Here is a 25661-nt window from a genome sequence, read left to right on the forward strand (position 1 = left end):
GGGTCCCGGGTGCCTGGGTCAAGACACAGAGGGAGAGATAGCAGGGGCTACTAGAGGCAGAGGCCCACTCAGCTGGGTGGGGGAAGGAGGAAGGGACAGGAAGAGGAACCAAGTCCTCGGGGTCAGGAGAGCCAGCCAGACACAGCCAGCCTCAGGGCTTCTGACCTCAGAGAAAGGAAGTGGCCTTGAGTCTCAGCTGAGCCTGAGGGGTCCCAAGAGCATGGGGACTGGGGTGACCCCAAAGGGGAAACCCTGGACAGGACCAATCTCGTCTTCTCCTTGTTCTCATCTGACCTGAAGCACCAACCCCGGCCACCCCCCAACCCCGACATAGACCCGGCTTCCCTTCCTGCTGTGTGACCTTGCAGAGGATACCTAACCTCTCTGGGCCATAGTTTTCTTTTCCGCAAAATGGATCTAATCAGAGTACTGACCTCGGCATGTGCCCAGAGGAAGCAGTGAGGTAATTCACTGAGAAAAGCTTAGACCAGAGTCTGGCACAGAATAAGTGTCAGTGGGGTGTCAACTATTGTTATGTATTGTTGTTCTCGGTTACCATGGTTACTACCCAAGCCCGACCCCTTGAGGTCTTCAGAGAGAGACTCCACTTCCAGTTCCCCCTACACACCCCTACCCAACCTCCCCACACCTACTCAGGGAAAGAGCAACCCCACCGGGTCCGGGTCCGTGAATGACACCACTTCAGCCCTGAATTTCGAATTTCACGGATTCTTCTCACGAACACACTGGAGAGCCTCCCCATCTTGAAAACAGGAAATACACTCCCCTGACCTCTCCTCTCCCCGCAGTCTCTTTCCCTCTTCCCCCAAAGCAGTCCTCTCTCCTTGACCTGCAGTTCCAACTTCTGACCCTGAGGTCAACAACGCTCTCCACGGGGTCCCTCTGAGTCTCCAGTGAGCGTGGAAGTTCTTCAGCAGCTGGGGGTCCGGTCCACAGTTCCCTGCTTCTCCCAACCAGCCCCTGTCACCTCCAGGCCTCCCCAGGTCCTGGCTTCCTCCAACCTCAGCCTCTGCCCTGGGCACACTTGCCAACACCTCCGTGCTCCTGCTCTCACAACCTTGTCCTCCCACCACCCCGCCCTTCCCACTGTATCCTGGGGTTCTCAGAGCATCACGTCCAGCGCCCTCTTCTTATAACAAGCATCCTGGCAGGTCCCCTTGAAACGCTGAAATGGAATAGCGAAACACACAGACTTCCATCCTTCCAAAACATTTAATGTGGCCCCCTGCAAGGCGAGGAGTGGGTATCAACCATGCAAAAAACACATAGGTTTTCTGTTTCTACATAAAATCGGTTTTGGTTCTCGGTTCCAGTGATTATAAGCAGGTTTGTCACTTACATGAACTCCTGCTGGGGTGGGGTGGGGAGCTGAGGGCAGGATGATTATGTATTTGTAAAATATGTAATTAGGTACATGTGCAAATTTAAGGGGACCTATGGCCCCCTTAAATGCCAGCCATGTCCCCAGCCATGTCCCCATCCCTGGAACAACCAAATATGCTCCCACGATTTTTTTTTTTTCCTTTGGCCGCGCCTCGCAGCATGCGGGATCTTAGTTCCCCAACCAGGGACTGAACCCGTGCCCCCTGCAGTGGAAGCGCGGAGTCCTAACCACTGGACCACCAGGGAAGTCCCCCACAATTCTTAAAGTGCCCCCAGGAGCAGTACAGCCCAGCTACTGTGCATGACGTCCAGAATGTGGATGGGGCTATGGTGAGGGATGCCTGGGGGCTGGGCGGTTCAGAGGAAGCACTTGACCTGTCCTGGAGTCAGGGAGGTCTTCTCGGAGGAGGCATCACCTGAGCCAAGCCTTAAGGCATGGGTTGGCATTAGCCAGGCAGGAAGGGTGTTCTGGGCAGAGGGCTCAGCATGTGCAAAGGCTTAGAGGCAACACGGCGAGGAACTGAAAGAGTTCTTCCCAAAGTCCTAAGTTACTGGAACAAAGTAGGTGCTCAGGAATTCCTTGTAGAGTGGATGCATGGAGGTGGCAATGATGGGAAGCCATAGACAGAGAGAGGAGATGGTATTTGTCATATGAAAAACTCACTCTCAATACTCAGGCTGGAAGCAGTCTCAGGGGGTTGAGCCCTGCCCACCCCCTTCCTCTGCATTCTCCTCCTGCTTCGGTCACACCTCTGCACATTTGCCCAGGCAGTTCAATCTGCCTGGTGAACCCTTTCTGCCTGCTCTTGATCAAAACCTTTCTCGGCTTTCACATCCCACCCCAAACACCCCTTGGGTCGCAGCCACTCATGAGTGTGGATGCAAGAACCTGGCCTTTGCTGTCAAATGGACCCAGAGTCGAATCCCACATCCTTGGAAACGGTTTAGCTGCATCCTTGGTCAAGGGTCAAATACTTCTCAAGTTCCAGTCTCCCTCCTAGCCTACACCACACCGAACTGCTGTGAGGATTGCCAGAAATACTGGTGACGTCTGCCTCCAGCAACAGGCAGGTTGTAGATGCTTGGCGAATGTTAATTCTGTCAAGTGTCCCTGTGCTCGGGGATCATCCTCCTACCCCACTTTGTTCCCCAAGGCAGTTAATCCCTCACATCAACCCTGGGAAGTGAGGCTGCTTCTCGCATTTTCCAGATGAGGCCACTGAGGCTCTGAGCAGCGTTAGGTCACACAGCCAGGATTAGAAGCCAGGTCCACCCCACACCAAAGACTGGGCTCATTTAGTGTCTGTGGGTATTCTTCCACGAATGCCTCCGGGGTTGTCAGCATGTCCAGAATTTGAACAAGCACCTCCCCTGCTCAGGAACTTTCTGTGGCTCCCCAGCGCCCCCAGGTGAGACTGGCTTCTCATCCACCTCTGCCCTACAGTTGCCCATGCTGACGCTCCTGCTTGATCCCTGCCTGAATTCCTTCCCAGCTGGGCTCAGCGCACCATCTCCATTCCCCAGAATCTGCCTGGCAAATCCTGGTCATCTTTGAAGACTTGACTTTGGTTCCCAGCATCTTTGCTCTTGGGGGTTTTTCCTCCGAAGCTGGGTTTCTTTCTTTGCCCTTGTCCCTTGTTTGTTCGATAGGTCCTCCCTGCTGGGACTAGCAAGGACTCAATCCCAAGCCCTGCCTTCCAGGAGCCCCAGGTCTGGGGCGGGTAAGGGGCTTCCCAGAGGAGGGACATCTTGTCTGAGCATGAGTTCACCAGACAGGAGAGGTCCAAGCCACCATCACTCTGTGTGCTGGACTCCTCCATGACAGGAGTATACTGAACGGAGGCAGAGGGGGCCTGAGAGAGCCAGTGTGCTTGAGTGTATTAGGCACTGGATGAGTTCATTTGGGCTGAAAGGAGAGAGCATTCCTGGCAGGCTTCCTGGAGGAAGGGATTTTTGTTTGTTTGTTTGTTTGTTTTTGCGGTACGCGGGCCTCTCACCGTCGTGGCCTCTCCCGTTGCGGAGCACAGGCTCCGGACGCGCAGGCTCAGCGGCCGTGGCTCACGGGCCCAGCCGCTCCGCGGCACGTGCGATCCTCCCGGACCGGGGCACGAACCCGCGTCCCCTGCATCGGCAGGCGGACTCGCAACCACTGCGCCACCAGGGAAGCCCAGAGGAAGGGTTTTGAGGAGCGCCGGCGTCTGAGTCTCCTCGTTGGGGCCTAAGGAAGGTGTCATCTGATGAAAAGCTGAGGGAGGAAATGAGAAGGCAACGTGGGAGCCTGGGAAGGTGCAGGAGCTGACTCTCTGAGGATGGAGAAGCCCACAGCAGGGGTGGCGGGAAGCCTGTGCGAGCTGAGGACCAGAGTCACAGCCAGGCACAGAGGCAGAGGTCACAGACACATGGCGGCTGAGAGGATCTCAGAGGGATGGGCTAGGATGCCCCCGAGGGAGGAGGACGGCAATGCGAGGAAGGTGTCCATCTCCAGGCGGAAGGGGTGGCAGCGGGTCAAATGCCGTGGAGAAGTCAGGGACTCAGCCTGGCCAAGGCAGGGAGAGAGGGGCTGGGGACGTGAGAAGCAGGGTGGGGACTCCGCCATCGAGCCTTCTCTGACGCCCTCCTCTCCTCCCACAGCCACCAGAGTCCCAAGCACACCCCACCCTGCTGGGCCAGGCATCGCTGTCTCCTCTATGGCAGCGGGTTACTAAGTGGAGGCATGGCGGGACCAAAAGAGAGGGCTGAGGGATGTATCCGAGCTGTCATTCTGTCTGGCCTCCTCCTCTGGGACTAGACCTTGCCTACCTCTCCTGGTGTCCCGGAGATGGAGAAGGAGGAAGGGAGGTGGCGGCGGGGGGGGGGAAGGGGACAGCATGAGAGGCTGATGATGGAGGTGAGCTAGGAGGGGGTGCTGAGGCGGCATCGCCCGCCACGCCCCTTGCAGGGGGCTCACCGCCACCCCGCGGCCCCCACCCCCAGGGCAGCAAGGAGCGTTTCCACTGGCAGAGCCACAACGTGAAGCAGAGTGGTGTGGACGACATGGTGCTGCTACCCCAGATCACCGAGGACGCCATCGTGGGCAACCTCCGCAAGCGCTTCATGGACGACTACATCTTTGTACCCTGGGCCGCGGGCGGGACGGGCAGGTGAAAGACAGAGGGACAGGAGGGTGACCGACCGATGGATGGAGGGATGGTGTGCGGATGAGCGCAGAGAAGGATGGCAGCGTGGAAGGGACACACATAACTGAGCACAGGAGTGGGGGAGGGCAACGGGCGTTAAGAGCTCTGGGTGTTAGGACAGGTGACAGTGGGGTGACAGCAGGGCCCCGGCCCTCACTGTTCCCTCTGTCCCAGGGGTAGCTCACCCACAGCATATTCTATTCTCCCCATTCTGGATCCAGATCAGGTTTTTTTTCCTAAGAGACCCAGGGTGCATCTGAGTATCTCCAGCTCTTCCTCCAAACCATGGGGCTCTAGGAAGCCCCAGGGGAGCAGGAGGTGGGAACAGGGGCCCATGAGGGACAAAGCCTGCCGGGACACTGCACGGCCCTTAACCCTCCCCCGACCAGACCTACATCGGCTCCGTGCTCATCTCCGTAAACCCCTTCAAGCAGATGCCCTACTTCACTGACCGCGAGATCGACCTCTACCAGGGCGCGGTGAGGCCGGGGCCGGGTGGGAGGCACAGCCCCAGGACCCCCGGGGCCCCAGCCCTAGGCTGAGCCCACACCTCCCCCGCCAGGCCCAGTACGAGAATCCCCCGCACATCTATGCCCTCACAGACAACATGTACCGGAACATGCTCATTGACTGTGAAAACCAGTGTGCCATCATCAGGTATGGAGTGGGGGTCCCAGACCCTCAGGCCCAGGCCCCGCTAAAACGGCATCATTACCCCAGGGAGGTCTACTTGGAACTGTTATTGCCCACCTGTCCCATCTAAATGTCAGGAGGACAGAGATCTGGATCTGCCTTGTTCACTATCGTATCCCCGATGCCTGGACCGTTGCCTGGCGCACAGTAGGTGCCATTCATTCAATGAATGAATGAATGAATGAATGATTGATCAGACACTGGAAAGAGCACTTCCCCCACCCCTGGCCACTCAGTATTCCTTCCCTCACCCATCCCCAGTGGAGAAAGTGGAGCTGGCAAGACGGTGGCAGCTAAATACATCATGGGCTACATCTCCAAGGTGTCGGGCGGAGGCGAGAAGGTCCAGGTAAGGCGAAACGGAAAGAAAGGCTGAGTCTCCCCACTCTGCGCGGTATTTCATCCCCCCCCACCACCGACCCCGAACTCCCCCACCCCACGTCAGTCTGACCTCTTCCCACCCCACCTGCTTCTTTCCCCAGCATGTGAAGGACATCATCCTGCAATCAAACCCACTGCTGGAAGCCTTTGGCAATGCCAAGACTGTGCGCAACAATAATTCCAGTCGCTTTGTGAGTCTCTGCAGCCTGCTTGGAGCAGATGCTCCCTCCACGCTGACTCACCGATCTCTCTCTCTCTCTCTCTCTCTCTCCCACCTGTATTCTCAAGAATACAGGAAATACCTGCTCCTTCCTGGGAGACTCATTTCCTGTTCATGGTTCATCTGAAAAAGAGTCCCCCATCAGCATACCTGTGGAGGCCATGACATGTCTGTGTAGTGTTCTCGAACAGTCCTCCCCCGGCTGCAACCAGGCTGTTCCTATTCACATTTCAGGTCCCATTTATTCCCTCTTTCATTCTTTCTTTCATCATATGGCTCTTGGAGTCCTTCTTTGCGTCAGGTGCCATGCTGAGCCTAATGGAAGACAGAATAGGTAAACGGATTTGCATTGATCATCAGTTTCTGTCACGGCTTAGAAGTGTGGCTCGGACAAAGAAAAACAATGTGACCTTGTGGGGCGCCTCTGCTGGGATGGGGACGATGTTAATATCCATCTCATGGACCTCAATAATTTCAGTAAACGCCTGAACATGGAAATGGATTAATGAATTACGACAGTAATGATACTATTTAATTTCCCTAAATATTATTAGTCATAGTTATTAGCTATATTTTTATTTTCTAATATATTTTATAATATAATTATCTTTGAAGCATCTTCCCCAGCATTTTATTGTGAAATGTTTCATATACATGGAAAAGTTGAATGAATACTACAGTGAACGCCTGTATGCCCATCTCCTAGATTCTACCATTAATAGTTTACTATACTTGCTTAACCGTATCTCCATTCATCCATGGTTTTTGATGCACTGCAAACCAAGCTGTAGACATCATACCTTTCCCCCCAAACACTTCAGCATGTAGATCATTAATTATAGTCCGATATAATTTTGCAGTTCTCTTTTATTTCTTTTAAAGTAACAGCAAAATGTGTAAATCTAAAGGGGAGCATTCACCGAGTTTGGACAAATGCATACAACCTGTGCGACCTACACCCCTACCGATATACAGAACATCACCATCTCTCCAGAAAATTCCCTCTTGTCTCTTTCTAGTTGATCTCTATTCCTACTTCACCCCAGAAGGAACCACTCTGATATTTTCTTTTTTCACCGCGGATTAGTTTCAGCAGTTCTAGAACTTCGTATAAATGGAATCACACAGTCTGTGTTTTCAAACTACTACTGCACACCAAAACACGAACGAATCTCAAAAACATGTAATTCTATTTTACTTTATATAGTTTTATTATACAACAGAATACGTATTTGTCACACATTATAGGTGTTTAATCGTGTAGCATGATGATGTCATTTGTACTGTAGATGGATGTAGGTGGCAGAAAGGAGAAATAAGGGGCTTGTCTGCCTTCCAACCTCCAGCCAGAGTGGAACCCAGATGGTGTCAGAGACCAAAGATGGTGTGGGTCCCTTGCTCTGGGCTCAGGGACAACATACGGGAGACACCCAGGATCACTGGAACCAGTAGCATTCCACAGAGACATGGGGGCCTCTGTGTTACGGTGGAGGGACCGGGGAGCTGTCAATACACTGTGAGACTTCTCTGTGCCAGGCACAGGGCTAAATGCCCCAAGTGAGGGCTTGAATCCTCAGAGAGGGAGGAAAAGGCATTCCCGGCCCAGGACACAGCTTAAGCAAAGGCTGGAGGGAAGGAGCTGGTGAAAAGAACAATAAGTGGGAGGTGAGGAGAGAAAAGCAACTTGAGGTCGTGTGGCGAAGAGCGACAAAGAGGCCAGGCTCGTAAGGCCGATCCCCGAGCCTTCCTCACCAGCAGCCCTGGCACCCTGGGAGGGCTGATGTGGCTCTCTCGGGTTCAGGGCAAGTACTTTGAGATCCAGTTCAGCCGCGGTGGGGAGCCAGATGGGGGCAAGATCTCCAACTTCTTGCTGGAGAAATCCCGAGTGGTCATGCAGAATGAAAACGAGAGGAACTTCCACATCTACTACCAGGTGCACGGAAAGGGGCCGTGGGGCTGGGGCGGAGGGAGCCCCACCTGGAACCCGGGGGGAGACAGTGGGAGGGTCGGCATGCGGAAGCCCACGACAGGGAGGCCTCGGGGATTACGAGGGCTGTGCCAGTTCGTCACCACATGCATGAGCATCGTTTGCCCTCCAGCTGCTGGAAGGGGCTTCTCAGGAGCAGCGGCAAAACCTGGGGCTCATGACCCCCGACTACTATTACTACCTCAACCAAGCAGACACCTACAAGGTCGATGGCACCGACGACCGGAGCGACTTCAGTGAGACTCTGGTGGGCACCAGCTGCCCCTCCGGCCCCGGGAAACTTCCCGTGTTACAGATTGGGAAACCAAGGCCCAGAGAGGGGAAGGAACTTGCCCAAGGTTACACAGCAAATGAGTGAAAGAGCCAGGACAGAGGCCCAGGTGCCCTGACTCCCCAAGTCTGTGCCATGGCCCCCAAAACCTAACCCAGGGGGCAGGCTGGAGGTGGGGATCTGTGGCACAGGCTCTGTCCCGGTTGTGCTCCCAGAATGCCATGCAGGTCATCGGGATCCCGCCCAATGTCCAGCAGCTGGTCCTGCAGCTTGTGGCAGGGATCTTGCACTTGGGAAACATCAGCTTCTGCGAAGATGGGAATTACGCCCGGGTGGAGAGCGAAGACCGTGAGTGTGGGTGCCGGGGAGGGCGGGGTGGAGGCGCGTGTGCACGTGTGACCTGCTTCCTCCCTGTGTGGCCCCCTGGGGGTAAGGTCCCATGAGGACAAGATCGGTGTCACTGGGCAAAATGGGGACGGACGGGGGCGCTCACACGAACCCCAAGAGCCCCACCTACTGCTCCCTTCCCCCCACCCGCCCCATCACCTGGCAGTCTTGGCCTTTCCCGCCTACCTCCTGGGCATTGACAGCGGGCGGCTGCAGGAGAAGCTGACCAGCCGCAAGATGGACAGCCGCTGGGGCGGGCGCAGCGAGTCCATTGACGTGACCTTGAACGTGGAGCAGGCTGCCTACACTCGGGACGCCCTGGCCAAGGGGCTCTACTCCCGTCTCTTCGACTTCCTCGTAGAGGCAAGTGGGGCCGGGGGTGGGAGAGGAGCTCGGGGACAGCACCAGGCCCTGGGCTTGGACCAGCCCAGCGGCAGTGGTGGGGACGGGGGGGCGAAGGGGGCGTCTTGACTGTCATGACCAGTTGGTGGGCTTGATCTCACCGATGCCCAGCCGTAGGAGGCGTCAAGCAGGGCAGGAGGTGATCTGGTGGGAGATTTAGGGGCTTCCTGGCTGTGGCATGGAGGGGTCTATTGGAAACGTCCAGGCCTGGACTGAGATGGGGGCTGTTAGGATGGACAGGGATGGGTGCATTTGAGAGCCACGAGGTGGCGGGGGGCTGTCAGGAGGACAGAGTGATGGACTAGACGGAGGTGGATGAGAATGGGACGTGTCAAGGTCAAGAATAGTGACTGTGGTAGCCAACATTCCATAGCACCTAACGCGTGTCTGCTATGGTTCTGTTTTCCATGCATCAGTTTATTTAATTCTTAGAAAGTGGGCCTCTAAGAGTTTCTACTATTACCCATTTTAAAGATGAGAAAGTAGAGGTGCAGAGTGGTTAAGGGGCAGAGCCAGCTCCCAAGGCAGGAACCCAGATGTTCTAACACCTGGGTTTCTCATAGGAATGACCGATGGGGGTAGGGGTATGCACAGAGGTGGGGAAGGCAGGAGAGAAACTGGTAGGAGGGGACCCAGCCTGTGAACATGGCTGAGAGCATTTCAAGACAGTGGCAGGCCACTCACCTAGTGTCCCCACCGCATCGCAGGCCATTAACCGTGCCATGCAGAAGCCCCAGGAGGAGTACAGTATCGGTGTGCTTGACATCTATGGCTTTGAGATCTTCCAGGTACGTATGACACTGCCACCGGCCCACGGCCACTCTAGGGTGGCCCAGTGGCCCCGGAGCCTCCCGCATCAGCCCGCTTAGGGAAGCATTCTTGCCCTCTCTTGGCAGAAAAACGGCTTTGAGCAGTTCTGCATCAACTTCGTCAACGAGAAGCTACAGCAGATCTTTATCGAACTCACCCTGAAGGCTGAACAGGTGGGCAAGGGCAGCCAAGTGGCCAGGAGCAGGGGACACTGGGGGTGGGGGCAGGACCATGAAGGTTGCCAAGCAACCAGGGGACACCCCAGCCCCACACTGGCACCTGTCTCTGCTGACCTGTCCAAGCTCCTCTTCCTTCAGGAGAGGTTTTCTGCCTCTGAAGGTTTGACAAGGGCTAGGGAATAGCCTCTTTGTTCACACCTTCAACAATTATTTATTGAGCACCTGCTGCGTACCAGGCACTGTCTGCAGTGCTAGGGAGACCTCCATGAACAGGACAGACAAAAATCCCTGCTCTTTTCATTCAACCCGTCCCATAGAAGCAGAGCCTGAGACTAGGTTTCAGGGCAAATACCAGGACATGACTGAGGAAGTGAGAAAGGGATTTTTTTTTTTTTTAAACCACCATTCTTTTTTTTTTTGGCCACTCCACGCGGGATTTTAGTCCCCCAACCAGGGATGAAACTCATGCCCCCCGAAGTGGAAGCGCAGAGTCTTAACCACTGGACCGCCAAGGAAGTCCCCAGAAAGGGTTGTTTTTTTTAAAGCGCCAAATAGGATGTATTCATGAGAAGGTCACACTTCAGGCAACTGGGGCTCAATTCTTGGACCCCTGGGGAAACTTCCGACCTGCCCCACACGGGGGAATGGGCTTTGTTAACAGAGACAGTCCTAAGTGATGAGATGAGAAGAGGAGTGATATGGGGGGTGGGGGGAACATCTGTCACACCTTCTTCACCCACCCTCATGAAGCTCAAATTCTAGAAACACAGGCACCTTTGCCCAGACACCTGGTGCCACCCCTGCCCCCTTTGCCACCACCAGGAGGAGTACGTACAGGAGGGCATCCGCTGGACCCCCATCCAGTACTTCAACAACAAAATCGTCTGTGACCTCATCGAAAACAAGCTGGTGAGGGCCAGGGCAGATTTGGGGGTTCTCACTGGGCCCCGGAGCTGGGCTTGGGAGAGCTGGGAGAGCCGGGGAGTTTCCAGCCCCCGTAGGCCCTTCTCACCCATGCTCCCCCTTGGCCCGATGGAGCCCCACTGACGATGATACCTGTCGGCCACCTTGCCCATTCACTCTGCTTACCTGTTCACCTTTCACTTATTCATTCAGCAAACGTCCCCGCAGGCAGGCTGCTGGGGATAGAGGGGTCAAAGGTGACAGGTCCCCCCACCATCTCAGTCTGGGGAAGGGATACAGGCATGGATCCCTTATGGGGTCCTCCACCCTGTCCTGCACCAGCGAGCTTCCACAGCAGCCCCCATACATCTGGGCCCCCCACCAGCACCTTTTGCTCTTGCGTTTGGAAGCTTCTCCTCTCCCTCCCCAATGAGCGAGATGGGGGCAGGGCCGGGCCAGGCTTATCGCTGCCCCGCCCACGCCACCCGCCGCGCGGCCCGCAGAACCCACCAGGCATCATGAGTGTCCTGGACGACGTGTGCGCCACCATGCACGCCACGGGCGGCGGCGCCGACCAGACGCTGCTGCAGAAGCTGCAGGCGGCCGTGGGCACCCACGAGCACTTCAACAGCTGGAGTGCCGGCTTCGTCATCCACCACTACGCGGGCAAGGTGCGCCCCAACTCCACCCCACGGACCCCAGGGGGATTCCGCCCAGACCCCCAGCCAGGGCTGGAGAGCTCCACCGACCCACTTCTCCAGCCCTCCCCCGACTGGCCAGAAACACACACCCCCTCCCATTGAGCCCCAAGAACTGGCCTGTCACCCCAACCCATGGCCCTGCAGCCAGGGCTGTGGAACCCACTGGCCTCTGATCAAGCCCACAGCTCTCGCAGCTAACAGGACAGCCCCCACCCGGCTTACAGGACACAAGCTCCCCCCCATCGACCCCAAATTAAGCAGCAGACCCCCAAGCCCCAATCTGAGCTGTAAGCCCCACTATCCCCCTGACCCAGGACACAGCCCCCCTCCTTCTGATCTCAACTTGGAGTCCCCAGGGCCATGTCGCCAGCCACCGCCTCCACGATAGGCTGGAGCCCCCTACACACAGACCCCTAGCCAAGGCTTTAGAAATCCACTGGCCTCCGACCCTGGCCATGGTCCCCCTCCCCAGTTTACAAGACTAAAGACTCTCCCATTGACCTTAACATGGGCAGCGAAGAACCTCAGGGGTCCCCTGGCCACACTACAGCCCACCAATCCCTAAAATGGGCTGCAGCTCCCGTTTTCCCTCAGCAGGAAGTAGCTCCGACAAAAACTATGTAGGGCCCCCCCCCTTTGGGGATGGCAGACCCAGCCCACAAGCCTGGCCAAAGCCCCCCCCCAAACCCCCAGCCAGTGCTGTAACCCTCCTGACACAGTCCCCCCGCCCCCAGCCCCCGCAACCGACCCCAATACAGATGCTCAATCTGACCTTTTGACACCAAATTCAGTCGTGGAACCCCAGGGCCCACCCCTGCCAAAATGGCAGCCCCTCACCCCCCAATCTGAGCTCTAACTGTCACCTCCCCATCCCTCAGATCCAGTCTTCAGCCCCCGCCCCCTAATCTAGACTGTAACCCCCATCTTCCCTCACCTCTGACCCAGACTGAAGCCCTAATCCTCCAACCTCAACTTGAACATCAGACCTCCAGGGCCCCCAGACCCATGCTGCCCCCGACCCCCTATTTTGAACTGTAGACACCACCCAGTCCTCTCACCCCAGAGCAGGCCCCTACAGGACGCCCCCTTGACCCTCTGCCTAAGTCCCTCACTCCCGCCACGCCGCCTTCCTCCAGGTATCCTATGATGTCAGCGGCTTCTGCGAGAGGAACCGTGATGTCCTCTTCTCCGACCTCATAGAGCTGATGCAGACCAGTGAGCAGTGAGTGGTCCCAGGCGGGAGCCTCTGGGCAGCTCCTTGTGGGGATGGGGGAGGCCCAGAGACCACCCGTCTTCCCCAGAGCTGCCATCACGCCATAAACCTTGAGGGGGTGGCTGTGTTTCTAATGACTGGTTCTGATTAAACAGAAGCCCGAGGTCCACAGGGAGAAGTGAGGAAAGCCCTAGCAGCAGTTCCTTATGGCTCTTCCAACGCTGCCCTCTGCAAACCCAAGCATCTGTGCTGGTGTGGACAGCTTCCCTTTTTACGCAGTTGAAAACACATCTCGCTATGCATTTTTCTGTATTAATATGTATGGACCCATCTCCCTGATCACAGCAGCATACTTTTTATATACTTTTTATACCTCAAAATTTTATTCAAGCGCTGCTGTGTACCAGGTATCATTTGAACTTTTGGGGGTAGAGGACTGAACAGGTCAGAGAACACAGCTGCTCTCATCAAGCTGACAGCCAAGTGGCGAGACAGACATTGAACTAGAGGGAAAAAAAGGCAAATAGAATATAGCATGAGTGAAAGTTCTAAGACAGTGGTTCATATAGTGCTGAAAGTATGGTTACTAGATCAGTGACGTCAGCATCCTCTGAGCTGATTACAAACACAGAGTCTCGGGCTCCACCTCAGATGGACTGAATCAGAATCTGCATTTTAGCAAGACCCCAGGAGTCCTGTGTACATTAGAGTTTGGGAACCATTGATTTAGAGCAATGCTGTTCAATATTATTCCACATCCAATAGAACTGAAGCCACACACGTAGTTATTTTTAAATGGCCTGATTCAGGTATAAGTTACGTACCATTAAATGCATCCATTTTAAGAAATGGTTTTTAGTAAATGTTCAGAGTTGTACAACCATCACCACAATCCAGTTTGGAACACGTGCACCACCCCAAAAGATCCTTCGCGCCAAATTGCAGTCAATCCCCATTCCTGCCACCCGTGTAGTTTTAAACTTTCTGGTAAGCACACTTAAAAAGTAAAACGGTGTTGCACAACAATGTAAATGTACCTAATACCAGTGAAGAGTATATTTTTAAATGATTTAAATGGTAAATTGTATGTTGTTTTGTGTATTTTAACACACACACACACACACACACACACACACACAAAGAAAGCTATGTGTACCTAACAAAACACATCTGCTGGTCAGATTTCATCTAGGGTTTGTTCTTTTTAAAAAACAGAATTGTAGTAAAAGATTTACCTAGAACTAATTGTCTGTGGAATATTAAACGGTGAAAGAATTTTTTTAAAGAAAGTAAAAAGGTGAACAAGTAAAACAGGTGAAATTCTTTCAATGTTTTCTTTAGCTCAGTATACCCAAAGTAGCATTTTAATATGCAATCAGTACTAAAAAATTAGTGATGAAATACTTACATTCTCTTTTTCCATACTGCATACTCTTTGAAACCCAGTGTGTGTTTTAACACTCACGGCATATCTCAATTTGGACAGGCCACGTTATCAGGGCTTCAGGAACCACGTGTGACCCATGGCTGCCATATTGTAAAGCACAGAGTTAGAGCTGTGGTTCACAAAGTGGGGTCCCTGGACCAGCATCACCAGAAATTATTGTTAGAAATTATTGGCCCCCAGTCCAGACCTGTGAATGAGAACATCCAGGGGCGAGGCCCAGCTATCTGTGTTTCAACAAGCTTTCCTGGCGATTCTGGTACCCACTGAGGTGTGAGAACCACTGGGACAGGTGTGAAGAAAAACTAAGTTGGTAAGGGGTAGACAGTGAGGAGGGCATCATTCATTCTTTTTTTTTTTTTTGCTTTCTTTTAATTGTGATAAAATACACAAAATATAAAATTTACCTTTCTACCCGTTTTAAAGTATACAGATCAGTGGCATTAAGTAGTAAGTACATTCACAATGTTGTATAACAATCACCACTGTTAGGTTCAGAAACATTTCATCACCCTAAGCACACACTCTGCATCCATTAAGCAGTCCACTTCTTCTGGGTTATGGTGGTTAGGGAAGCTCTCACTGAGAAGGAGGAAGAATGTGAATGTAGCAATGTTACCAAACCAAACTTAGGCCCCTCGCTCAATCCATAGCAAAGCCAACCCCCTGACACTGCGTGGTGGTGAAGGAAAGTGTAGTGTTTATTGCAGGTCCAAGCAAGGAGAATAGGTAGCTCATACTCAAAAGACGCAAACTCCCTGATGGCTTTCAGGAAAGGGTCTCTAAAGACAGCTTGAGGGAGAGGGTCACAGGGTGTGTGATCAGGTTGTGCACAGTTTTCTGATTGGCTCATGGTGAGGTAACAGAGTGATGTTTCTGGAATCTCCGTCCTCAGCCTTCTGGTTCCAGCCAATCTGGGGTCTATGCATTGGTGGTCAGCATATAGTTAGCTTCTTCTACCTGATGGGGGTTTTAATATCTACAAAACAACTCAAGGATATGGCTCAGGATATTATCTATGGCCCTCGAGGAGGAACTAAAAGTCCTTGACTTTGTTTTACGGCTGAACTGTTATTATTTTGTCTTGCTTGGCTGCTTTCCTTTGTTTCTGCATTTTCTCGCTTTCCTGATTAAATTCGCTCTTTGGAACTCGGAGAAGGCCTGGGAGGCTAACGCTTTTCTACAAACAAGAGGCAGGGGGATTCTGTCTCTGGGAAGGCCCCACAGGGTCCTGCTCGGTTTCACCAGAGTGAATTTAACTGATCCTCTGTTGATGGACACTTAGGTTGTGCCCATCTATGCCTATCACAGACAGAGCTACAGCAACAAGATCCTTGTCCATATTTCTTTGCACACACGTGCAAGCCTGTGCCTGTAAGACTGTTCCTCCCAGGGGACCTGCCCCTGTTGCCCGAGATGCTGCATCACTTAGCTTAACTTTGTTCTATTTTACTTGCTACCCAAGTCATACATGGTCATGGAGGAAAAAGTAACAGTACAAATAAATTAAGGAACCAAAAGGACAAAACCAACTTTCTGATTCCCACCATCACACCCCCTAGCATTAAGGAAGAACCGTACCATACAGCATGTCCTCTGGGTCCCAGGCACCTAGACAGCCCACCTCTGGGAGGTGCACCCAAGTTCCAGCTGCACCTCCAACCTCCCCTCTATCCCTGCCCAGGGCCTTCCTCCGGATGCTCTTTCCTGAGAAGCTGGATGTAGAAAAGAAGGGCCGCCCCAGTACAGCCGGCTCCAAGATCAAGGTGGGCATGAGGAGGGATGGGTCCATTTCCCTCATTCCAGCGTCAATCCCTCCCCAATCCCAGGGCCTCTGCCCCTCCCTCTGGCACCCTCTCTTCACCAGGGCCCTCTTCCAGCTCTGGGGTTAGGGAGCTTGGACCAGCTTCCTTAATGTCCTCCTACCTCCCTAAATCCAGAAGTGAACCATCATCCTAATGTTTTTTGTTTTTTTGGTCTTTTGGTCATGTCACTTCTTTCTTCATTGTGGTAAAATATACACAAAATTTACCATTTTAACCATTTTTAAGTATACGTCTCAGCAGCATTAAGTACGTTTGCATTCGTGCCACCATCCTCACCCTCCATCTCCAGAACTTTCTCATCTTCCCAAACTGAAACTCCATCCCCATGAAACACTCACTCCCCATCCCCTCCCCCAGCCCCTGGCCCCCACCATCTACTTCCTGTCTCTATGGATTTGACCCTTCTAGGGACCTCCTGTAAATGGAATCAGACAGCATTTATCCTTTTGTGACTGGTTTCTTTCACTGAGCATATATTCAAGGTTCAAGCATGTGTCAGCATTTCCTTCCTTTTTAAGGCTGAATAATAACTCCATTTACGGATATACCGTTTTTTCTTATCCATTCCTCCATTGATGGACACTTGGGCTGTTTTCACCTTTTGGCTATTGTGAATAGTGCTGCCATGAACACGGGTGTCCCATCCTAATAATATTTCAATAACCATATATGGGGCACTTATCAGTGCTGGCAGCAAACACAAGACACTTTACAGACGTGGGACTAGTCCCATCTGGTAGGTGGCAGGCCAAGGCTCAGAGAGGCGCAGTCACTGGTCCAGATCACACAGCAGAGCTGTGATCCACACTGGGGTCTCTCCTGCCGCTCCCCCGATCCTCCCACCTGGAATGATTTCCTTTGTAGTCTCCCCTGAGGGACTAAAATGCACAACCCTAGCCTCTCAGACCCACACACGTGATTCTCTGCTTCCAAAGTACTGTGCCCCAAAGGACAGGCAGAAATTTCTGGGCAACATGCCCCCACGTGCTCAGTTACTCCATCAACAAGCGTTCAACAAAAGAAGCCACCGTGGGGCTTCCCTGGTGGCGCAGTGGTTGGGAGTCCGCCTGCCGATGCAGGGGACGCGGGTTCGTGCCCCGGTCTGGGAAGATCCCACGTGCCGCGGAGCGGCTGGGCCCGTGAGCCATGGCCGCTGAGCATGCGCGTCCGGAGCCTGCGCTCCGCAACGGGAGAGGCCACGACAGTGAGAGGCCTGCGTACCGGGGAAAAAAAAAAAAGAGAGAGAGAGAGAGAAGCCACCGCAAAGAGAATCCCGCGCACCGCAGCGAAGAGTAGTCCCTGCTCACCACAACTAGAGCAAGCCCACACGCAGCAACGAGGACCCAACGCAGCCAAAAATAAATAAATTAATTTTTTTTTTTAAAGTTCACTGAGCACTTATTATGTGCCAGGCTAAGTGGTGAAAATGGCAGACATGTGAGCTCCTGGTTTGCGGTTTGAGGGTCAGGTAGACGCACGATATCAACCCCATGTGATATGTGCTAACAGAGTCACATATGGAATGGACCAGGGACACATGAGCCCGTGGTCCGTCAGGTGCCACACACCCAGCCAGTGTGTCCTGTCTGTTGTATTCAGGGTGGGAAGAGAGAGGGGCCAGAGGGTCCCATCTGTGCTCCCCACCCCCACTTTCTCCCCGCTCCCTTAGAAACAAGCCAACGACCTGGTATCCACGCTGAAGAAATGCACACCCCACTACCTCCGCTGCATCAAGCCCAACGAGACCAAGAGGCCCCGTGACTGGGAGGAGAACAGGTGACCCCCCCCCGCCCCGTATGGGCCAGTCCACACCGCTGACCCTCCCTCCACAACCACCCCAGGGTCGTGGGACCCATCAAAGGGCTCACCCAAGCCGACCCTTAGGACCAGCGCAAAAGCCCTCAGGGCCCCAGGGTTATACCTAACACTGATCAAGACCCCAAGGGAGGACCCCAGACTGTCTGTACGATGCCCCAGGGACTAACACAGTCCCCCTCATTCCAGAAACCCCACGTGCCACCCCCTGAAACTGAAACTGACCCCCGAACAAACACAGATCCCCCAGAACCGAGGCCCCCCCAATGCACAAAACTAACTCTCAAGCAGGCCCCTGTGGCCAGCAGTGAACCTCCCTCCCTAGACCCTGGAACTCACCCCCTGAACTGCCTCCAGCACGAATCCAGACACACACACCCCCCACAACTCCCAGGACCACCAGGGGACTCAGGCTGCCCTCCCTCCAGGGTCAAGCACCAGGTGGAGTATCTGGGCCTAAAGGAGAACATCAGGGTGCGCCGGGCAGGCTTCGCCTACCGCCGCCAGTTTGCCAAGTTCCTGCAGAGGTGAGGCACCCTTCACCACACACACCCTGGCCCCAACACCCAGCCGCCCTGCTAGCTGCTCAAAGCCTCCCCTGCCTTCCCCCTCCAGGTATGCTATTCTGACCCCCGAGACGTGGCCGTACTGGCGTGGGGACGAGCGTCAGGGGGTCCAGCACTTGCTGCGGGCGGTCAACATGGAGCCAGACCAGTATCAGATGGGGCGCACCAAGGTCTTCGTCAAGAACCCTGAGTCCGTAAGTGTGTGTGAGAGACAGACAGACAGACAGACACCAGCATCACCTGCATGGTCCTGCTTTTCAGGCCACTGTGCGACTGTGGGCACGCTTCCTCTCCCCTCCAAGCCTCAGTTTCTCCATTTGGAAAGTGGGGAGAGTCATAGCCGTACCGCAGGATCAGGGCGAGGATTAGACAAAACAGAAAGTCCGAGGCATGGTGCTTGGTATGTAGTAGGTGCTCAAAAAAAAAACTAAATTAGCTGAACGGTCCGTGGTGGCCAGGAAGCAGGTGAAGAAACACATGGCCGCCTGTGGTGACATCCCCTTAGAGGAGATAAGAACTCACAGCTTATACAGAATGTCTTTTTCTTTTCTTTTTTTTTGGCCATTCCATACAGCTTGCAGGATCTTAGTTCCCCAACCAAGGGTTGAACCCCGGCCCTCGGCAGTGAGAGCACCGAATCCTAACCACTCACCGGGCTGCCAGGGAATTCAGAATGACTTTTTGACCCTTCCTCTCTTCTTTCTTTCCTCCATCCCTTTTTTCTTTCTACCATCTTCATTTTTTCCTTTGCCCTCCTTCCTCCTATCTTGTTTTCTTTCTCCTCTTTTCTTCTTTCATTCCTTCATTCATGAACACATTTGAGTCCCCGGGCCTGAGATTCAGGTCAAAGTGGCAATTTTCGGGCTTCCCTGGTGGCGCAGTGGTTGAGAGTCCGCCTGCCGATGCAGGGGACACGGGTTCGTGCCCTGGTCCGGGAGGATCCCACATGCCGCGGAGCGGCTGGGCCCGTGAGCCATGGCCGCTGAGCCTGCGCGTCCGGAGCCTGTGCTCCGCAACGGGAGAGGCCACAACAGTGAGAGGCCGGCGTACCGCAAAAAAAAAAAAGTGGCAATTTTCTTATTCCAAGACCTGACCTATTCGGGCCCTGATATTTCCAAGACAAACCTCATTCCACATCCCCCAATATAGGAATAATCCCTCCAGTGCGCTGTCATCAGCTTTTAGCCCGTATATATGCGTGAGATGGATATTTTATTTTATCTTCTTGGCCGCATCCTGCGGCATGCAGGATCTTAGTTCCCCCCCAGGGATTGAACCCGTGGCCCCTGCAGTGGAAGCATGGAGTCCTAACTACTGGACCGTCAGGGAATTCCCAGCTCTTAGCCTTTTATGAAAAGGCTAGAAGCACCACTGACATTATGCCACCTCTGCTTCCAGGGGCAATAGCAAACAAGCAAAGCAGCAATGACAAAGAAGTTCTGGGGATCTAATGTACAGTGCAGTGATTACGGTTGACAGTACTGTATTATATATCTGAAATTTGCTAAGAGAGTAGATCTTCCATGGTCTCACCACAAGAAAGACATGGTAATTATGTGACAGGACAGAGGGTTTAGCTAACCTATGTGGTAATCATTTTGCAACATATATGTGCATCAAATTAACTCACGTACACTTTAAACTTACATGGTGTTATATGTCAGTTATATCTCAATAAAGCTGGCGGGGGGGAGTTTTTAAAAAAGCAACAATGACAAGAATAACAAAAATCCAAGGCTAGGAATCCCCTAAGGGCCCATCTGGCCCCCTGCTTCAGTGCAAGGATTGGAAAGCACACAGGGAAATGGTCATCTCAATGAGCTGTACTGGTTCACCAGACTCCCAAGGGAATCTTAGGTTCCCCAGCCCAGGACAAGCTGTAGCATCAGGGAAAGGTATGCTGGGGACGTGGGCCAGGCCCAGCTGGGTGCCCATCACCTGCACAATCATGGCACCTGCTCTATAGCATCTCAGGGACTTTAAGAAGACAACCAGGAGATTGTCTGCATGAGTCCCTTGATGTTACTGTAACTTACAAGTAACTGTTCTCTCATCAAAGCAAAAACATAACACAGTGGGGTACAGGCTCTAGAGACTTCATAGCTACAAAAATAATCTATCTTGGGAGGTCCAGATTCTTCATCCCCCAAATGTGTCTGCATCTACCTCCTAGAGCTTTTCCCTATGGAGGCACTTTACTCCAAGAAATAAAAACAGTCTAGAATCAAAGAAAACAAAGTAGATATTGTTAGCAGTAGAAACTTAGCACAAACCAAAACTGTCCAAGGCTAAAACTGCACCTGGAAGAATTTAAGTGGTAATAGATAAGAAAGAAAGGAAAGAGGGAGCAGAAGCGGGGGTGGGAAGGAAAATGAGAGGGAAAGAGAGAGAAAGAGAATCCATCTTGCTGGTTACTGGCAGATTGCAATATCTGACTCTGAAAAGAAAAGATAAAAATTGACACTGAAAAAAAACAGACAAAATAAAGCTAGCGCTGCCTAAGACGATAGAAGGTTAAATCAAATTTTGACCAAAATTGCAGTCTGCACATTTTGAGGTGGAGAAGGTGGACCAGCTGGAAATAATGAAATTCACAAAGGTAAAAGCTTGCTGGGAAAGTTTTATAAGGAAAAAGACTGAAAATTTGCACAGGAAAAAACCTGATCCTGATGAGAATAATTTTAGTAAAAGGGAAACAATTTAACTGTGCTAGATCAAAAATTGATCAAAGAATTAAATTACTTAATGGAGTTGGAGCCTTTCTCAACTAAAAATGCACTTATGTTAGATTTGGGTTTTGTTTCTTCTAAACGTGGACTCAAAATACCTTGAATGTTTTACACACCTATCGGCCTTCACGGCCAATCATCCCAGGTGTATCAGTTTCCCAGGGCTACTATAACAAAGTACCTGGATGGCTTAACCCAACAGAAATTTAGTTTCTCACATTTCTGGAGGCTAGAAATCCAAAATCAAGAGCAGGGCCATGCTCCCTCTGAAGTTTCCAGGAAAGGATCCTTCTTCACCTTTCCCTAACTTCTGGCGTTTGCCAGCAATCCTTGGCATTCCTTGGTGTGTAGACGTATCACCTCTACATCCTTAGTGTATAGTCTCTGCCTCTGGCATCACATGGCCTTCTCCTGTGTGTGTCTGGGTCCAAATTTCCCTCTTCTTATAAGGACACCAGTCAGACTGGATTTAGGGCTCACCCTACTTCAGTATAACCTCATGTTAACTTGATTACATCTGCAAAGACGCCCTTTCCAGATGAGGTCACAATCATAAGTTCCCACCAAGTGGACAGGAGTTTTGGGAGAACGCTATTCAACCCAGTACACCAGGGCCAAGCTCAGATCTGGGGCACACCCACCCCTGCCTTTCCCAGCATAAAGAAGATGACTTTACAACTCTGGAGACGGGAAGATTCATTTCCCAAACTGAAAACACATCCTCTTCACTGGGCAGAAATCACAAGGTTGGAGGACACTTGTCCTGGTTGACTGGCCCATCCCCAGTTCTGCATGGCTGGTCACCATTTACTCAGAACTGTCCTTCCCTCGGCAAACCACAGAATGCATTTATGCGCCCTCCAGACACCCTATACAAGGCATTACTTGAACGTGCTTTGCACACATACCCATGGACGCACAGAGTATTGGTCTGAGAATCAAAAGGTGTAAATGCCAGTCAACTCCCTGCAACCTGTGAACCTGCGATGTTGTTTTTTTTTTTCCTGGTGAGAACTCCCCACTTTTTATGAACAGTTATTAAACACCCACAGCTTTAAAAGTCTTTCAAGGTATATATTTTTAAAGTGAGAATTCTTTTAGTCCTGGCAGGGAAGCCTGGGGTTTCTAGGAGACATCAGCCACCTTGGTCAGCAAAGTGGCAGCCACGCTTTCAGCAGTGATGTGATATTTGTGTATCTGAGAAACCCCTCTGGGTGAAATGTCAATTATTTTTCTAAATAAAGCCCAACTTTATTTTCAATACTTTTCCCATTTTCACTAATTGACAATGCTGTCCCTTCTGTCACTAAATTTCCATTTGAATTATGAATTTCCCCATCATCCATCCTGGTCCAACTGGTTGTTCTATTCTTTGACCAGCACCCCACTGTTTTTATTACTGTAGATTTGTAATATTTTCATATCCACTAGGTTCCTTTCCCTGATATAGTCACCGGTTATTATTCCAGATGACTTGCTCTAATATAGTTTATTCTCTAAGTCCCCTGTGGGTGGAGACTCTTAAAATTCAAAAGCCTTTTCTCTGCTTTCTATGAAAGCTTCCTTTCCAGGGCTGCCATGGATGGGTGTGCAGGTTGTATACTGCACAACCATGTGGTAGCTGGTCACATCCCAGTCCTATCCATCAGATTTTCATATCTGCAGTACTTTGTTGGTTTTCCAAAATGCACACTGGTTTGCATTTCTAACATCTCTGAAACTGAAGTGTACCTCACATGGATTGACATGCCATAGCTTAATTAGCATGAGAAACCATGATGTTATACCATTTCCGGTAAGACCACACAGCTAGTAAGTGGCAGAGCTGGGATCTGAACCCAGCAAGACAAACCTGCAGTTATAATTTAATGCAGAAGATTGTGCCCCATATTGGGACACAACCTAATGCACAATTTAATGCATAAGATTGTGCTCCATATTGGGACCCTGGGTCCGGTCATTTGGAGAAAGACAAAATTTTTTGCCCACAGTGTAAGAGTATGTGTGCTGGTGCCTGTCAGCAAGAGCATGTGGGTGGGGTGGGCTCAGGGGAAACTGGAGACTGTGTTCCCCGGGAAGATGCCAGGACCCACCGGCCCTCCTTCTTGCCCAGCTCTTCCTTCTGGAGGAGATGCGAGAGCGCAAGTTCGATGGCTTTGCCCGCACCATCCAGAAGGCCTGGCGGCGCCACGTGGCAGTCCGGAAGTATGAGGAGATGCGGGAGGAAGGTGAGAGGCTGCAGGTGGGAGGCTGGGGCTGACGACAGAGGGGCCTGGAGGAGCCAGGCTGTGACTTTTGCCCCCCACCCTGTGTCGCCACAGCTTCCAACATCCTGCTGAACAAGAAGGAGCGGAGACGGAACAGCATCAATAGGAACTTCGTTGGGGACTACCTGGGGCTGGAGGAGCGGCCGGAGCTGCGTCAGTTCCTGGGCAAGAGGGAGCGAGTGGACTTTGCTGACTCAGTCAACAAGTACGACCGCCGCTTCAAGGTGAGGCACTAGCAAGCGGCCACATCTGGGACCCTGACCCCAGCCTGGCCACTCCCCACCAGAGGTACGCCCTCACCTGGCCCAGACACACCTGCCCACAGGTGTAGGCTCAACTAATGTAGATACAGCTGTCCATCAAATACGCCCTTGTGTAGCCCAGACACACCTGTCCATCAGATACATCTTCACCTGGCCAGACACCTCTGTCCATAATTACACACTCACCTTGTTCAGAAGCCCTGACCACAGATTCACATTCACTTATCCTGGACAAACCTATCCATTAGGTACATTCTCACCCAGTCTAGACAGACCTCTCAGTTAGACATACCTTCACCTGGCTCAAATACACCTGCGCACAGGTAAACTCTCATCGGTCCTGGGCACCCATGTCCAGCAGGCATACCTTCACCTACCCTGTACCTGTTCACTGCCCAGAAACCTCTTTCTAGCCAATATACCCTTACTTAAACTCCTGTTCCTTATATAAAGTAACCACTCATGTAGCTTCACATGGAGGGACCCTCACCTGACCCATCCTTCACCTGACCTGCCAGCGCTACCTCTCTGCCTGGGGTTGATCCCCTGGGGCCAGGCGGCCGATGCCCGGGGTTCCTGCCACCAGTCTCTCTGGTTTTGCATCCTCATAGGCCATCAAGAGGGACTTGATCCTGACGCCCAAGTGTGTGTATGTGATTGGGCGGGAGAAGGTGAAGAAGGGACCTGAGAAGGGCCAGGTGCGTGAGGTCCTGAAGAAGAAGCTGGAGATCCAGACCTTACGGGGAGTTTCCCTCAGGTGGGGCTCCCACAGGCACCCCCGCCAACCCCCTTCATTCTCAGCTGCCCTCTTACTTGTTACCCCATCTGTCACCCTGAACGTCTTACCTGCTGCTGTACCTGCAACCTTCTCTTGGTCCTACCTGTCACCTTCACCTGCCCTCGCATTCATGATCCTTATTTGCCAACAGCACCTGTCCCTTCACCTGACCCTTACCACCTTTTCCATCTCCTTGCCACCTCTCCCGTTTCCCCCCACCTGTGTAACCCCTCACTTGCCCCTTACCTGACCCCTGACCCCCCCCTGTCGCATCTCAAATGTCAGTCCTTCTGCCAGCCTCACCTGTCACTCTCACCTGCCTTTCCTTCCGCCCTTCCCCCAGCACGAGGCAGGACGACTTCTTCATCCTCCAAGAAGACGCGGCCGACAGCTTCCTGGAGAGCGTCTTCAAGACCGAGTTCGTCAGCCTCCTGTGCAAGCGCTTCGAGGAGGCGGTGCGGAGGCCCCTGCCCCTCACCTTCAGCGACACGTACGACCCCCACCTCCTGCACCATCCTCGGGCTGGGCACACTGCTTCCTCCTCCGCCTCACGGACCGGCCGAAATGCGCCCGTGCCTCGCCCCTCCCACCCCAGCCCGGGTCCGGCAAGGATGGGATGGGAAAGGGACCCCCTCTTGCGGGGAGGTGGGGACCCCCACAGCTTCCTCCTCTCCTCACAGACTACAGTTCCGGGTGAAGAAGGAGGGCTGGGGCGGAGGTGGCACACGCAGCGTCACTTTTTCCCGTGGCTCCGGCGACGTGGCGATGCTCAAGGCTAGCGGCCGGACCCTCTCGGTCGTCGTGGGTGACGGACTGCCCAAAAGCTCCAGTGAGTCTACGCCGAACCGCCAGACTGAGACGAAGAGGCGCTCAGGAAGAGGCGGGCCCCTAGGGGCGGGACCATCCATAGGGACCAATCAAGGCTTTGGGGCGGAGCCAGTAGCGCGGGCCAATGGTGGGTGAGGGCCATGGAGGGGCGGGACTTGAGAGACCTAAAGGGAGAACGCGGCCGTGAAGAGGGCAGGGCTCGCGAGGTGACCAATGAGTGGGCGAGAAACATGGAAGGGGCGAGGCCAGGGAGTCCACCCTTGAGCCGGCTATGAATGGGGAGAGCCTTGGAGCCAATGAGAGATAGGCTCCCGGAGGGGCGGAGCCAATTATTGGGCGGAACCAGTGTTCCAGTAACTAAGAGGCTCCCTCCTGATGGGAGAGCCAGTGAGCCGGGGGCCGGGGCGGAGCCACAGAG

General features: G+C 53.0%; 1 protein-coding gene and 1 long non-coding RNA gene across 4 annotated transcripts in view; one reads left to right on the forward strand and one right to left on the reverse strand.

Moving 5' to 3' along the window:
* MYO1F (myosin IF) overlaps positions 1 to 25661 on the forward strand; it is a 32856-nt gene that overhangs the window by 4792 nt on the left and 2403 nt on the right. The window contains exons 2-24 of one of the 2 annotated variants that reach the window (XM_059063030.2): positions 4378 to 4515; positions 4970 to 5059; positions 5143 to 5237; positions 5535 to 5622; positions 5756 to 5845; positions 7676 to 7807; positions 7974 to 8108; positions 8348 to 8480; positions 8686 to 8882; positions 9629 to 9709; positions 9818 to 9904; positions 10733 to 10819; positions 11317 to 11484; positions 12651 to 12736; positions 15856 to 15937; positions 17667 to 17773; positions 18241 to 18339; positions 18428 to 18572; positions 23221 to 23335; positions 23429 to 23598; positions 24249 to 24394; positions 24759 to 24905; positions 25096 to 25244. In XM_059063030.2, the coding sequence (XP_058919013.1) occupies positions 4378 to 4515; positions 4970 to 5059; positions 5143 to 5237; positions 5535 to 5622; positions 5756 to 5845; positions 7676 to 7807; positions 7974 to 8108; positions 8348 to 8480; positions 8686 to 8882; positions 9629 to 9709; positions 9818 to 9904; positions 10733 to 10819; positions 11317 to 11484; positions 12651 to 12736; positions 15856 to 15937; positions 17667 to 17773; positions 18241 to 18339; positions 18428 to 18572; positions 23221 to 23335; positions 23429 to 23598; positions 24249 to 24394; positions 24759 to 24905; positions 25096 to 25244 (2767 nt within the window). Of the gene's footprint in view, positions 1 to 4377; positions 4516 to 4969; positions 5060 to 5142; positions 5238 to 5534; positions 5623 to 5755; positions 5846 to 7675; positions 7808 to 7973; positions 8109 to 8347; positions 8481 to 8685; positions 8883 to 9628; positions 9710 to 9817; positions 9905 to 10732; positions 10820 to 11316; positions 11485 to 12650; positions 12737 to 15855; positions 15938 to 17666; positions 17774 to 18240; positions 18340 to 18427; positions 18573 to 23220; positions 23336 to 23428; positions 23599 to 24248; positions 24395 to 24758; positions 24906 to 25095; positions 25245 to 25661 lie in introns of those variants that run through there. The other variant, XM_067032875.1, reaches the window with a different exon arrangement.
* Positions 1217 to 25283, reverse strand: LOC136794106 (uncharacterized). Of its 2 annotated transcripts, none has more exons than XR_010840452.1 (3): positions 24732 to 25283; positions 6025 to 6189; positions 1217 to 3649 (listed from the first exon to the last, which is right to left on the reverse strand). It is a non-coding gene; the product is annotated as an uncharacterized lncRNA (long non-coding RNA). The 2 variants fall into 2 exon arrangements; XR_010840451.1 differs by having other exon boundaries at positions 24719 to 25281.

The sequence above is a fragment of the Kogia breviceps genome, chromosome 4 (genome assembly GCF_026419965.1).
Source record: "Kogia breviceps isolate mKogBre1 chromosome 4, mKogBre1 haplotype 1, whole genome shotgun sequence".
In the NCBI taxonomy this organism is placed as follows: Eukaryota; Metazoa; Chordata; class Mammalia; order Artiodactyla; family Physeteridae; genus Kogia; species Kogia breviceps.